The 14290-nt window shown below is 37.7% G+C and overlaps 1 protein-coding gene across 3 annotated transcripts in view; it reads right to left on the bottom strand.

Annotated features, from left to right (window-relative positions):
* samd12 (sterile alpha motif domain containing 12) overlaps positions 1 to 14290 on the bottom strand; it is a 119633-nt gene that overhangs the window by 87498 nt on the left and 17845 nt on the right. For all 3 annotated transcript variants that reach the window (XM_055220304.2, XM_055220302.2, XM_055220303.2), the window contains exons 2-3: positions 9345 to 9532; positions 7184 to 7313 (exon numbers count right to left, since the gene is read on the bottom strand). In XM_055220304.2, the coding sequence (XP_055076279.1) occupies positions 7184 to 7313; positions 9345 to 9532 (318 nt within the window). The remainder of the gene's footprint in view (positions 1 to 7183; positions 7314 to 9344; positions 9533 to 14290) is intronic.

A 14290-nucleotide genomic window follows, 5' to 3' on the forward strand; every position in this document is an offset into this window, starting at 1 on the left:
CTAATGCATTAATGTAAATGATAATGTAGTCTAATGCTGCGTTCACACCAACCGCGTTTCAGGCACCTAGTTTGCCACTTGAACAGTTTGAATGCATTTGCGCGTCTAGAGAGAAGTAGACGCACAGAAAAAGCAAGCATTTGACGCGCTTCGAAAGCAAAACCCGCTTCTTGTGGGAGGGGCAAGTGCTATGCGGTTGTCTGTTTGCAAGATGACTGATGTTGATTGTGCATTTATAAAGAGATTTACCGGTTTGTATTTGGAACCTTACTATAGGGAAAAAATAAACGGCGCGGGTCGAAATTCCGCCAAAGTTAAAATTTTTCAACTCGGGCGTCAGCCGCAAATTCGTGTCATACGCAAAATGCGCAAAAAGTACCATTCGCGCGTACCGCGCCGGGCACTCAATTCGGGCGAACTAGACGCGCGAATGAGGCAGAAATGCGTCTTCAGCACCGCGCCAAACGCCTCATCGCGCCACGAGACCTCCAGACGCGTGCCAACGCGTCTTCAGCACCGCGCCAAATGCCTCATTCGCACTGCAAGACCTCCAGACACGCGTCAACGCATCTTCACATTGACTTAACATTGAAATCACTCGCGCTTCACGCCTCTACAGTGGCTGGTGTAAACGCAGCATAACAGTAGTTTCAATACCAAATCACCCCACATGAGACCTTTCAGAAACAACAAAGGTGCCCTCATAAGGCATTTAGTTTTTTAGTATATGATTCAGTAGAGTAGAAATTGTGACCAGACCTTTAAAAGTTATAATGATCAGCACCTGGTGGAAAGTCATTGGGTTGAAACAATAACTCATCTACAGAACATGCATTGAAAGTGTGCAGCAGCTCGATACTAAAAGTGTGTGGCTATCCCTCAAAACATCATTAAAGGAAAACACCACCCTTTTTCAATGTTTTACTATGTTCTTACCTCAACTTAGACAAATTAATACATGTCTATCTTTTTTTCAGTGCGTGCACTTGATCTTTGTGCAGCGTGTCGTGAATATGTTAGCATTTAGCCTAGCCCCATTAATTCCTTAGGATCCAAACAGGGATGAATTTAGAAGCCACCAACACTTCCATGTTTTCCCTATTTAAAGACTGTTACATGTACATGAGTAGTTACACGAGTAAGTATGGGCGCATAAAATAAAATGCGGCATTTTTAGTTTGCAGCACTTCGATGTTACTGTGGAAACTAAGTGCTCTTCTGCCATACAATATAGTTCTCATTTTTTATCTGCTTAAAAAATTGCCAGTTTTATTTTGTGCCACCATACTTACTCGTGTAACTACTTTAAATAGTCTTTAAATAGGGAAAACATGGACGTGTTTTGTGGCTTCCATTCATCCCTGTTTGGATCCTAAGGAATGAATGGGGCTAGGTTAAATGCTAACGCATTCATGATTCGCTGTACAAAGATTAAGTGCACGCATTGAAAAAAGATAGGTACTAATTTGAGGTAAGAACATAGTAAAATATTGAAAAACGGTGGCGTTCTCCTTTAAATCCTGCCTCTGACAGCCACTAGTATACAGACAAACTAGGGAACAAACAAAATAAATAATCATGCTTACACATTGGAGTTACATGCATCTTAAAAAATATCAAATCATAAAAGATGTAGCACCTGAATGTTTAAGATCTTTCAAGATTTAAATATCTTATTAATAGCACCATATCAGAAACGACCATGATGATAGTTGCTAACACATGTAACATAAGTACATTCTGTGCATTTATACAGTAAACAGTATACAGTATAGTCGGGGTTGCATGGAAAACAACAGACAGTCTATAAAACACTACACTACACCAAGACCACCAGTATACTGCCCAATGGGAGTCTCCTTTACATGAATTTTCTAATATTCTGGACTACTAGAATCTAATAAATAAACCCAATGTCTAACCGCACCCCAGTATTCTCTGGAATTATTTTACCAGTAGTGAGCCAGATCCCTTTTGCCGTCCAGTACATGATGTGGAAACAGAAGAAGAGCCAGCTATCTAGTAACATCCCAGCTGGATTCATTTATCCTGTCTACACAGGATCTGTCAGTCTTTCCTTTTCTTTTCTGGCCAGCAGATACAGACCTAATGATCACGAAACAGGAAGATTTAGACCTACACTCGATGCCGTCACCCTTCTGGAACCAACTGCAAGCTCCTTCACCTGAATAGCAGTGTTGTTCATAATTCTTGTGAAATTCTTGTGAAACCAGAGGGATCTGATTAGTGATTGGTAGACTGGGCCAGTTAACTCATGCTGGTAGATGCCATAATTAAATCATTCAGCTGCCCATCAATGGCCATTCAGAAGCAGCCATACATTAACACAAACAGTATAAGAATAATTAAAAATATATTTAAAAAAAACCATGCTCCTAAAAGCATTTAAACATTAAACATTCGTGACCCAGTCTCATAATCTAATATAAGTTTGATTCACTGATTTCACTTTAATAATCTTTGATATGACCTTATTCAGTCAATAAAGATATCAAAATCACATTATTTTCCACATACATTACATTTTTGTAGCTCCAGATTTCACTCTCTTTCTGAAACTCATTGATTTGAAAAGCTCTGTGTCCCTGATTGGCCAGCTAATTTGTACGTTGAGATTGGTCTGAATACCTCTGACGTCAGCCGGAAATATGACGCTCCTTACCATGTTTGAAAGATTCGCCCACAATGCAAAGCTAACAGGAGTTAACTTACAGGCCGTGAATCCAAGCGGGAGGAATTATAATAATGTCGGTCTTCTCTACATCACCAATCCCAGGTGGTAAACTGTTGCCTACAATCCGTGTGTTTGTTGTAGTCCAAGAAAAGAGATTTACGTTGGAGACAATGGGCTTTATCTTAGGTGTCTTTTGCCAGTTTCCACCCTGCATGATAATTTTCACGTTTAGCGCCACGTTGTTTAAATAGCAAATGCATTTGTGCCCCCTTTTGCGCTCATGGACGTTCTGGTCTGAAAACGAGATGTGTTCAGGCGCATTGTTGGCGCGTTGCTATTTTGAGGCAACTAAAATAGACTACGCCATTGACCAATAAAAACCTGCTCTAAAGTCTAAAGTCAATGGCGCAATATGTTTTTTGTTATTTAAAGGGCGCATTAGTAATATGCGCCTATAAACGGGACGACAACGCGGGTTTGCTGATCACATACATGAATGCGCAGCAGCACAAAATTGCTTTTAAATATGAAAGATTAAAAGGATTGAATGTAAAAGATTATTATTAAGTTTCTTGGACATAAATGAGAACTAATTATGAGACGGCACAAAGAAGGCACAAAGAGCTGCTTCACCTGTAGCCTGGTAAGTAAATAAATGCTTTGCTTTAAACAAATGCATCTATTTTTAAATGTTTTTTAAATGCTACCTCACAGATTTATTGTATATGATGACTCTGTACCTGTGGATATGGTGAGATGAGAAACATTTTTAAATAATGCTTTAAAAAAAAGACGCTGTCCAAGTGATGAAACGTGCGGAGAGCCCTTTGTAAATTCTTTATCTCCTGTTTGTTACAAATAAAGTATTTTTAGAGTACAAAACCTTTTCCTACATACTTGTAAATAATTTATTGATGATATTGGATAGCCATACATTTTTAAAGCAATTAAAAGCCTGCTTTTTTACTTCCATGACTAAAAGAAAATCGGGTTTTAAAGGTTTTAATAAAAAAATAACAATTTCAATTTCAAAAGTGAAAAACAACACAATTATTTAACATTAATCTTAAACTGGGGATCTTCTTCCTCCGCTTAGTTTTTCAGTTTACAAAGTCCATAATCTAAATAGGGATTAGACATAGCGCCAGCAACTGGCTTTTAAAGGGGATGAGAGCTGAGACTCTCATTAGTTTATTGCACGTTACGCCCAAAAATACTCCCATTACTCATAAAAAAAAGGACCAACCCTTTTCGATCGTTTTTCCCGTCGTTAAATTAGCAAAAGTGGATTCGGACACGCCCATTTAGATGTTGCGCTGTGCGCTTTAGACAATGCGCTTTGATCGTTAAAATAGGGCCCGATAATTCGCGTCATCGTTTACTTTGGGGTTTGTACCTTTTGCATATCATTAAAATGTACTAATACACACTAACACACCAAAAGAAATTTAAAAACGACAATCGGACAATAGGTGCTCTTTAAAAAAAAATTCTACATTTCAATATTAAGCTTTACATAACCCTGATAAACCACACACCATTACAAGGAAATGTAAACAAACCATGTAATACTTTTTACATGAATGCATATCTCATTTTGATGCCCAGGCAATTACCCAGTCCAACACTTGGTTACTAATCAGGCACTAATTGGTGGTGTAACCTCTTTCTTGACCTCTCTCTATACGTACTATGACCCAAGGGATTGATGTCTATACATGAATCCAACCTGAGTTTTGATACACTTGGTATAGACGCTCTGGATCAGGCATCTCCTTGGCTGTGCACTATGCTATATTAGACGAAGCGGGCGCACCTTCTTCCTCGAATACACCTACGCTATCAGAAATATGTGCTTAAGTCATTTACCAAACCATTCGCTGTCTCGCTCTTTGTAATTACTGCAGATTAGGGACTAATATCTAATTATGTCTTAATATGCTTTAATGCATTTTTAATGACGGCTCTGTGTTCTAGTCAAGCTCTTAGGGTGATTCAGAAGATGCCGTAGAAGCAGAAAAGGGGAATTTTGACTTGTCTTATGCTGGCATCAGAAAGGAAACGTTTATCCTATTGGCTGCGCCTGACTGGAAACAAACTGACAGTTAGTAGCAAGCAATTGATTAACATAATAGTAATTTTGTGCTCACTGAAAGAGATTTTTTAGATTGTTTGGGATGATGAAATATAATATAATGATAAATCAAAACCAATACTAAAGGGTTCAGAACTTCAGATATGCGCTTCACAAAATAATTCACAATTGCTAAAAAATTAGATATAGCACAAATTGCATTATGAACACATATTTCCTGTCAAGAAGTTAACATTCAAATAAAAACCCTCAAAATCATGTCTAAAACGAGCAAGATGCGTCAACAATTTTTAAACACTTGTTTTGTGATCTACCACTGATTCATCTTTGTTTTATCTAATGAAATGTGTTATGCATGGAATGGCCAGAGATGGATGCTAATTGCATTGTGTCTCTAATTGGAAAGCCCTGATGTTTATGAACTGATTCTTGTTAATTAATGTTGGATAGTCAAATCGAGCAGCTTGAGAATTTTCCGCATAAATTACGGATAATTGGACTCGGCGTATCCCCGATGCAAAGTATACTCACAATCCTCCTGGTCAAATGAGAACAATTTGGACGTAACAAAAGAGACTCAACATTGTTTCAGCCGAAGTACTCATGACAATCGAGATGATTTGGCGAAAAACATCACAGGAAGTCATGCACAAAGTTTTTTTTATCAAATGGACTTGGAAGCTAAACACACACAGAACGACTACTACGCTTGATTAAAAGACTTCAGATCCTTGGACTTGCATACATATGTTTATACAACGGCACTCTTTATTCCTATTTTCATCTCAATTAGGCAATTAAATCAATAATTGATCCTAATACACTACGGCGAGCTCAGATGCAAAAGCCTCTAAACGTCACAACCGTCAAAAATGGGATAATGATATTAAAGGCGGGGTACATGATCACTGAAAGCCAATGTTGACATTTGAGATCACATGAACAATCACACCTCTACCCTAATAGAATCTGAACCTTCTTTTGATAGACCCGCCCCACACATACGCAACCCAGGCAGCGATGTCGGTTTGTAGACTCGCCCCTTACTGCTGATTGACTACACTACAAGTGTGTTTTGTAACTTGGCCGACTCCCTTTTCCAAAGTGTTTTTTAAAAATAACGCACCCAGTCTTTAATCCCGCCCTCAGGCCATTCAAAAATACTAGTATGTCCGCAGAATACATTAAGTATTTTTTATCAGACTCTTAGTTTTGAGGCAAACATTCCAAGATTTTTCTCATTTTAATGGACTTTAATGGACCCCAACACTTAACAGTTTTAATGCAGTTTAAAATTGCAGTTTCAAAGGACTCTAAATGATCCCAAATGAGGCATAAGGGTCTTATCTGGCGCCAGCCTGACCTCACGTTATGCGCTATGACGTCAAAAGGTCACGGATGACGTATGCGAAACTACGCCCCAGTGTTTACAAGTGCGTAGAAAGAGGACCGTTCCGATGTTGTTGTATGGTACTAATTAATGTCTTTGTGTCAGTTTATTGTTTAAAATAGTCCGAAAATGTGCGTTTCATATAAGTAACACGTGAACTTTCAACGTCATTACGCAATTACTTGAGGTCCCGCTGGCTCATCACACAGTCGGAGAAAGAAGAGAAGTTGTGGTTTAAAAGTGCATATTTTTTATTATTCTTGCCAAAAATGACAAGCGTTTCGCTAGATAAGACCCTTCTGCCTCGTTTGGGATCACTTAGAGTCCTTTGAAACTGCAATTTTAAACTGCATTAAAACGGTTAAGTATTGGGGTCCATTTAAGTCCATTAAAATGAGAAAAATCCTGGAATTTTTTCCTCAAAAAACATAATTTCTTGTAGACTGAACAAAGTAAGACATCAACATTTTGGATGACATGGTGGTGAATAAATTATCTGGATTTTTTTTTAAGAAAATGGACTAATCCTTAAAGTGTTTTGCCAAAATATGATACATTTACATTTATGTAAGGGGCAGATGCTTCTATCCAAAAGTGACTTAGGGTGCATTTAAGCTATAATGTTTATCAGTATGTGTTACCTGAGAATCCTTCTTTGTTAACCTGAGAAAATTTCTGTGTCGGCATACTGCAATTAATCTCTATTAAGCTCTCTGATGCATAACAGCATTAAAACAATCTAACATGAAAAACAGTGCTCTTGTCATCCATCACTATGAGTCAAGTCACATGACATGAAAAATCATAACACACAACCTCATCCACAGTACAGAGGAACCCCTGATGTGCCAATAAACCCGAAAAACAATCACCTAAGCTGTGCCAGTTTAGAAATTAAAAATGTTAATGTCAATGCCTGTGCACATGAGTGAGCACACACTGGACTGTATGTATTTGACCTTGGACAACATCATTACAGAGTTACAGGCGGTGCCTTGTTTACCTGTGATGTCATGCTGTTTGAAGGAGTCACTGTAGACTTGGTGTTGATTGGGACAATGTTTCTTCAGCCACTTACACACGTCCTGCTGAGTCCACAGCGCCACCGGTTTGGACAGCTTCACAGTTCCCGGCTGGGCAAGAGGAAAAATTAATGGATAAATAAAAGCAGAGCATGTCAACTGGGAATAGCTTTCTCTTCTGTGGACATTTCTTGTTGTTTAAAGGCCGGTACAGCCATCATTTAACCACCCCCTGAACGGCACAAAGGATCACTTTAATGGCACTTGCATGTCTTTTTTGAAGCTTGAAAGCTCCAGTCCACATTCATTGTAAGTGCATGAAAATACAGGTACGACCAATCCTGCAAGTCCTCCAAAACCTTTCATGCTGTATTGCGGTGCACAAAGAAAACCAGACAGGTTTGCAACAAGATGGAAAGTAAATAAAGCCAATTATTTATTTGTTATTTTTTGGTAAACTATTCTGTCTCGTATGCCACAGCTTACAGACCCGAGGAGAATATACTTTAAAATAACACCCATTGTGACAGAGCTGAAGCGTGCACTACCTTTAAAAAGCGGCATAATTCAGCAGCAACACTGCCGAGCCAAACACACAGACGCTGAGTCAGTAGAAACTGCCTCCGGTGGGGCGAGAGTCACAACCCTACTAAAAACAGCACAGAGCTAATTAACCCAAGATACCTGCCGCCGAGGTGTGAAGGCAGGCCTGCCGAGTCGCGGTCACAAGCAGAGACTTACAGAGGATTGATGAGGTTTAATATATAAAGGTATATTAATGCATTGAAAGCGCAGTATGAGCGGAGACTCTGCAGTGAGCTCGATTTTACAAAAGATTGTAAGAAGTTAGAGGCACAGATCTATAGCTCCGGCAGGTGGGATACGAGAGGGATTGGCTTTGTAGCAGGATTTCTGTCCAATTAAAGTGAGGTGAGTGACAGATGAGTGGAGAACAGGTACAAAAGTTGGGGAGAGGAAAAGTGAGCTTTAAAATTATAACACACAAACACTTGTCGCAGTCATTCTGTCCTTGCTATAATTAGACAATTCAAGAATTTTTATGTTACTATAGCAACAAAGCATGATGACTTGAAGATGTGAATACATTACAGCACTAACTTGATCTTCATCTATGACAACAGAGGAGAATAATATCATTTTAGAGGCATTTTAAGAGATCGGTTTGAAGGTTTGTACAATAAATAATATTAATTATGGAGGATATAGGAGGAAAATACATTTTGTTAAATAAAAATGGGATTCAATATAATTCTATAAAGAATTTTCTCTATTTATAGGATGTTGGTGTATATTTTACAATACTTTATATCTTTTTTAAATATAATATTTGTATTATTTATACTAAAGGATTCACAGTAAATTTGACTGATTGTAGTGTAGTGTATGTGGCAAATGTACACTTGCTGCATTAGAGCGCCATCTAGTGATGAAAATGTTATATACATGCAAAATAATGCTTGTGAGTTTATGACAGGGGGAATAATTGTTAATAAGTCTATTAAACTAAATCTATGTATGTATGTATGTATGTATGTATGTATGTATCTATCTATCTATCTATCTATCTATCTTAATGTGTGACTTTCTAGGCAGATATGGCTAGGAACTATACTCTCATTCTGGCTTAATATTCAAGGACTTTGCTGCCGTAACATAGCTGCAGAAGGCGCAATGATATTATGCAGTGCCCGAAAATATTCCCCTGCTATCGAAAGTTAGTAAGGGGACTATTTTCGGTTGCGGCATATTATCATTGCGCCTCCTGCAGTCATGTTACAGCAACAAAGTCCTTGATTGTAGTAACTACATAAGAGTCAAGTTTTAAAAATGAAAAATATCGAAAACTCTCTGGGTATTTTTGAGCACGATGCTAATGGTCTAATCAGATTCAATGGATTGTGCTAAGCTATGCTAAAAGTGCTAGCGCCAGACACGGAGATCAGCTGAATGGATTTCAAAACTGTAAAAATCAAATATTTAACTTTAATGAGAATGTTTAAAAAAAGGAGTATCCCTTTAATTTTTGGTTTAATAATTTTGAGATGATAATTAATGGACACACTATAAATTAATATATAATATTTTAATTTAATTTACAAGTGCAAAACGTGATAAACTCACCCTGGTAAGTTCAGACTCAGACACTGAGCGCTGAGGAGGAGATCTTCGCTGGAAACCGGGACTCTGGTCCTGAAAGTCTTGGCTGTCATCGTCCAGTCCATCAACAGACGTTTCCACCAGGTGCGAGGTCACATCCTCTGTGCACACTTGATGGTCGATCCCATTCTGTGTCAGATTGCAGTGGACAGCTTGAAAATCATTAAAATTAGTTAGTAACCAATAATGACCATCAGGTGGCGCCATTGCGTGTGGATGTAAAACCCAAGTAAATGAACACAACTGTGCTCTTCACTCACAATTGACCTGAATTAAGTAATGATATTTCTTTGGACCTTGCTTTGTGCAAAGGAGTACTGTCATTTTGCTCAGAAAAGCACAGAATTTACTGTAATGATATTGGATGATGTAGGAAAATTAGGATTTGTTTTTACACTGGAAGTACTGGAAAACCCAAAACAATTAATTTGAAAGAGTTGTTTAAAAATGCATGCTGTTGAGTGAAAATGACTTCTAATGTTATCCTCTAGGTGGCATCAGATGATCAAATTATGACTATGGGCCCTGCCAGTACTTCTATAATGAAATCATATACGCATCAGAACATTATATCCACAAAGATGATGACCAGACTATTATGTATTACTGTCAATAATAAATAACAATGAAATGTATAGTTATGCCTTAGGTATTGCTTACATACATCGACGTGATGTGCATATTAAAAACAATATAGCCTAGCAAAGAAATCCTAATTCATACAGATTTCAAAAGAGTTAAAAGTTGATTCTAACCCATACAAAGATTTATTTGTCACTGAGCACTGAAAGAGTTAAACAGTGACACTTTACTTCAATTTCACTGTCATGTTATCTGAAGTGAACTGAGCTTACGCAGATGAAAGCCAGTCAAAGCGTGTTCTCTCAGGAATTACATGAAGCTAAAGAGTGAATTAAATGCCTAAAAATAAAACACTCTGTCATGCTTCCCCCAGCATGGAAACGGTATTGGTATATCAAACCAATGACCTATAAGACAAGGATGCATAGCATATTACTTGAAAATAACTGAAGCATTATGCAGGCTGATTAAGAAACAAAAATTCAAGAACTTCCATCTCATCCGTTTGCACACAAAAGCAGATAGTTTAAAATGGATAATTTAACACCTACAAGGAAATTACTGTATTGCATTAAATGCATAGTTCACCTAAATAATAATACCTGTAATAATAATAATAATAATAATAATAATAATAATTTGTAATGATTTACTTTATAACAGAATATTCAAGATGATTCATTTCATAGATATTTGGTCACAATGCATATCATGCAATATTTTTAAGAAAAGACTTTTGTAAGAATGTATTAACCATCTTAAATACTGTGCAATAATATACATCAAGTTCAAGTTATCAAGTACAAGTTGCACTGTCAAACAAAAAAAAGGTAAAAAGTCGCGAATTTTTTTTAAAATTTAAAACATGACTCTTCTCTAATTACATTGTGTACAAAAACCGACAGAAATAAAAAGTTGTGATTATCTAGGCAGATATGTCTATGAACTATACTCTCTTTCTGGCGTAATAATCAAGGACTTTGCTGCCGTCTAGTTTGCGCGAATGGCGCAAATTGAGCGTCTGCCGTGGTACGCGCGGTACACGCGAATGGTACTTTTTGTGCATTTTGTATTTGACGCGAATTTGCGGCTAACACCCGGGTTGAATCTTTGGCGGATTTTCATGCCGTGTTAACCAATCAGGAGCCTGCTTGCTGCACTGGCACTCATTCAACATGAAGGAACGTTTGATATTTTCCGTGAGCAGTCACCCGGAGCTATAAGACACAAATTCTTATTTCTATAGAGACAGGAATAAAAAGGACCTCACTTGGAAGAGTGTCAGTGAGGACATTGGGCAACCTGGTAAGTTGTAAATACACATTTCACTTTTGAGTCACGTGACGTATAACGACCCTAGCCGTTTATTCCCCCCCTATAGTAAGGTGACCAATATAAACCGGTAACTCTTGATAAATGCACAATCAACATCAGTCATCTTGCAAACAGACAACCGCATACACTTGCCCCTCGCACAAGAAGCGGATTTTGTCTCTGGCGCGCGTCAAATGCTTGCGTTCTCCGTGTCTATTTCGCACTAGACGCGCGAATGCATTCAAACTGTTCAAGCGGCAAACTAGGAGCGGTAGACGCAATTTTGACGCCTCAAACGTGGTTGGTGTAAACGCAGCATTGGCACTCAATGTAACTGCATTAGAATCAAGTTGTAAAGAGGAAAAATATCAAAACTCTTTGGTCATTTTTGAGCACGATGCTAATGGTCTAATGAGATTTAATGGATTATGCTAAGCTATGCTAAAACTGGTACCGCCAGACCCGGAGATCAGCTATATGGATTCCAAAAGGGTAAAAAATCAAATGTTTAACTCAGCTGGAAAATGAGCCTATTTTCAAAAAAGTGGAGTGTGCCTTTAAAAAGGTCCTAATATATACCATTTAGGTACAGATAAGTGTGCATTTGGTACCAATATGTTGAGTTTGAGGTACAAATATTCACTCTTTGGTACCAGTATGTGCTTCTGTGGTACTAACATGAACTCTTTAGGTGCAAAAAGTGAGCATTTTTTACCCTTTCTGACTTTGTGAAATACTTCAATCTGGTTCTGTAAGCGAATGATGAAATCATTAAATTTTTTTACGTAATAATCCATTTACGTTTACTAGCATTTATAATTGTGCATTTGTATTGTATCTATATCAGCCGGTAGCATTGCGTAACGGGCCATCTAGTGAATCTAAACCGTGATGACATCTGCTGAATACCATTAGTAAGAGAACGACTGATAACTTGAGCAGAACAAATTGCTTTGCCGTTGTTTACTGAGCCCCTGTTGCTGTGAATGCCGGAAATATCCATCCTGTCTTGTTGTGAAGAACCAGCACATCTACAGGCGAAGGCCAGGATGGAGGAAAAGCGACTTGGCATGCAAGGCACGGAGAGCTCGCCTCTCTCAAATCCCTCACTTTTTCCGGGCCCTCTCTCTCTCTGTCTTCTTTAGGTTCTTCAATACTCAGTCATGCTGTCTAATGGCCAGGCGCCCTACAGTAGATATAAATTATACATTTAACGCTGTATGGCAAACGGAACAGGAGGAGATATGAAAAAAGATAAAAAATGAAACGGAACGGGAGACGCAAAAAAATGCAATTTCAAAGCTTAGAGATGAACATCTCAAGACCAGCATACTTGATTTGTGTGAAAAGTGTTTTGAGGTGTTTGCTTTCACTGGGGGTGATGTTGAGCCTTGGGATGGAAAAGATGCATTTCTGTTCTAAATATAGATCAGAACGTTCTTTCCCTCTTCTGTATGACATGCGCATTGAGCGATGAAGTATCGAGACAGAAAGAAAGAGAGAAAGAGATGCAGCTCAGTCCTGTTCTCCCTATTTATGCAGCATCATGTCACTCCAAACCAGTATGCATTCCTAGGAGGGATTTAATGACTCTTAATGCAGTACTTTAATACAAAAACAGTGTATAGTGAGCACATATGTTAAGCTCCAAAAGGACACTAATCGATTCACCTCCATAACGTCAGATCATAGAGTCACATTACTGTTAGTCTCAGCAGAATAGTGGAGGAACTGCCGGCTCATCTGTCTGGCTCTAGTGTGCTTCACGATAGATCAGCATGTGCTTGTGATGGATTTGTTGTCTGAAGTGAGTCTGGATAGCAGTTTAGTTAAAAGTGTAGGGGTTTGTTTGTGGACTCTTAAGTGTGACCCAGAAAGAGAAGTGGAGTTAGCATCATCCAATTCTGAATAGAGACGACAACGCTTCAGGCTAAAAAGAAATGCACATGGGTCTCCGAATGTCTTTTTTGTGAGGACGAGTGTCTGTATGAACATCACGGGTCAAAGTGGAAAGCTTAGGGTCTACTTGGAGGGCAATTCACGGTGAATGCTGACTACTTTTCTAACACATACACTAACAGAGGGGATGCATGCTGACCTACATGGGTGATTCTCACGAAACCATTGAAACACCACGGCACTAATGATTTTAGCTTTAAAATGTGTAATATAGTAACATTAAAAAGCATCAGAATTAACACAATACTGTGTTCTACCTTGCACAATGTGTAATTTCAACATAAGAATTTATAATTGTAAATTTTATCGCATTTTCTGCTGAAATTCTCATTACCGCAATGTGTCCGGCTGTGTTTGAACATGCGTTATGTTGTAATTTAATCAAATGAACACAAAAATATAAAGAAAAAAAAATAAATGGATGTTTTGCTAGACTACTTTAGATGACAGATTTTTTTTTTTTACTGAATATTCATGTATAATAATGAAGAAAAATTAGGAAAATGATGTGTCCATGCCTGATGTTCTCATCCTCCGCAACACTTTTTGAGAACAGTTTAAGCACACATACAGAATTTTAATAAAGTTTGATTTTGAGTGACCAAGCACATGGACCAGTTACTTCAAGATGGTTACCAGGTAAGATCATTTATTTACAGTTAATTTGAAATATTGTCTTGTCAGAATGCTTACACGACATTTATTATCATTACCGCAACAGATGCTTATTAAATGTTAATTTAATTAATAGAAGCATAATACTTTGATTTTAAATGCATGTGCAGAATCTCCAAATTATGTTCTTTCAGGTTTGTCATGTCATTTTGAAATTATGTCTGTGTTGATGTTTTCTGACTGTTGCGGTAATGAGATTTTTTAGGACAAATTTTTTAAATTATGTTACAAAAAGTGTTAAATGATAAGTAAAAGTTTTTAAATTAATGTTCCCATTTACTCCAGACTTTGTTTTTCAATGTCTGGTGGGAAAAAAAGTAAATGTAAGCAATTTTTACATTTTCATGCTTGACATTTTTAAAACCAAGTTTTCGTGAGAA

The sequence above is a fragment of the Misgurnus anguillicaudatus genome, chromosome 20, assembly GCF_027580225.2.
Source record: "Misgurnus anguillicaudatus chromosome 20, ASM2758022v2, whole genome shotgun sequence".
Classification (NCBI taxonomy): Eukaryota; Metazoa; Chordata; class Actinopteri; order Cypriniformes; family Cobitidae; genus Misgurnus; species Misgurnus anguillicaudatus.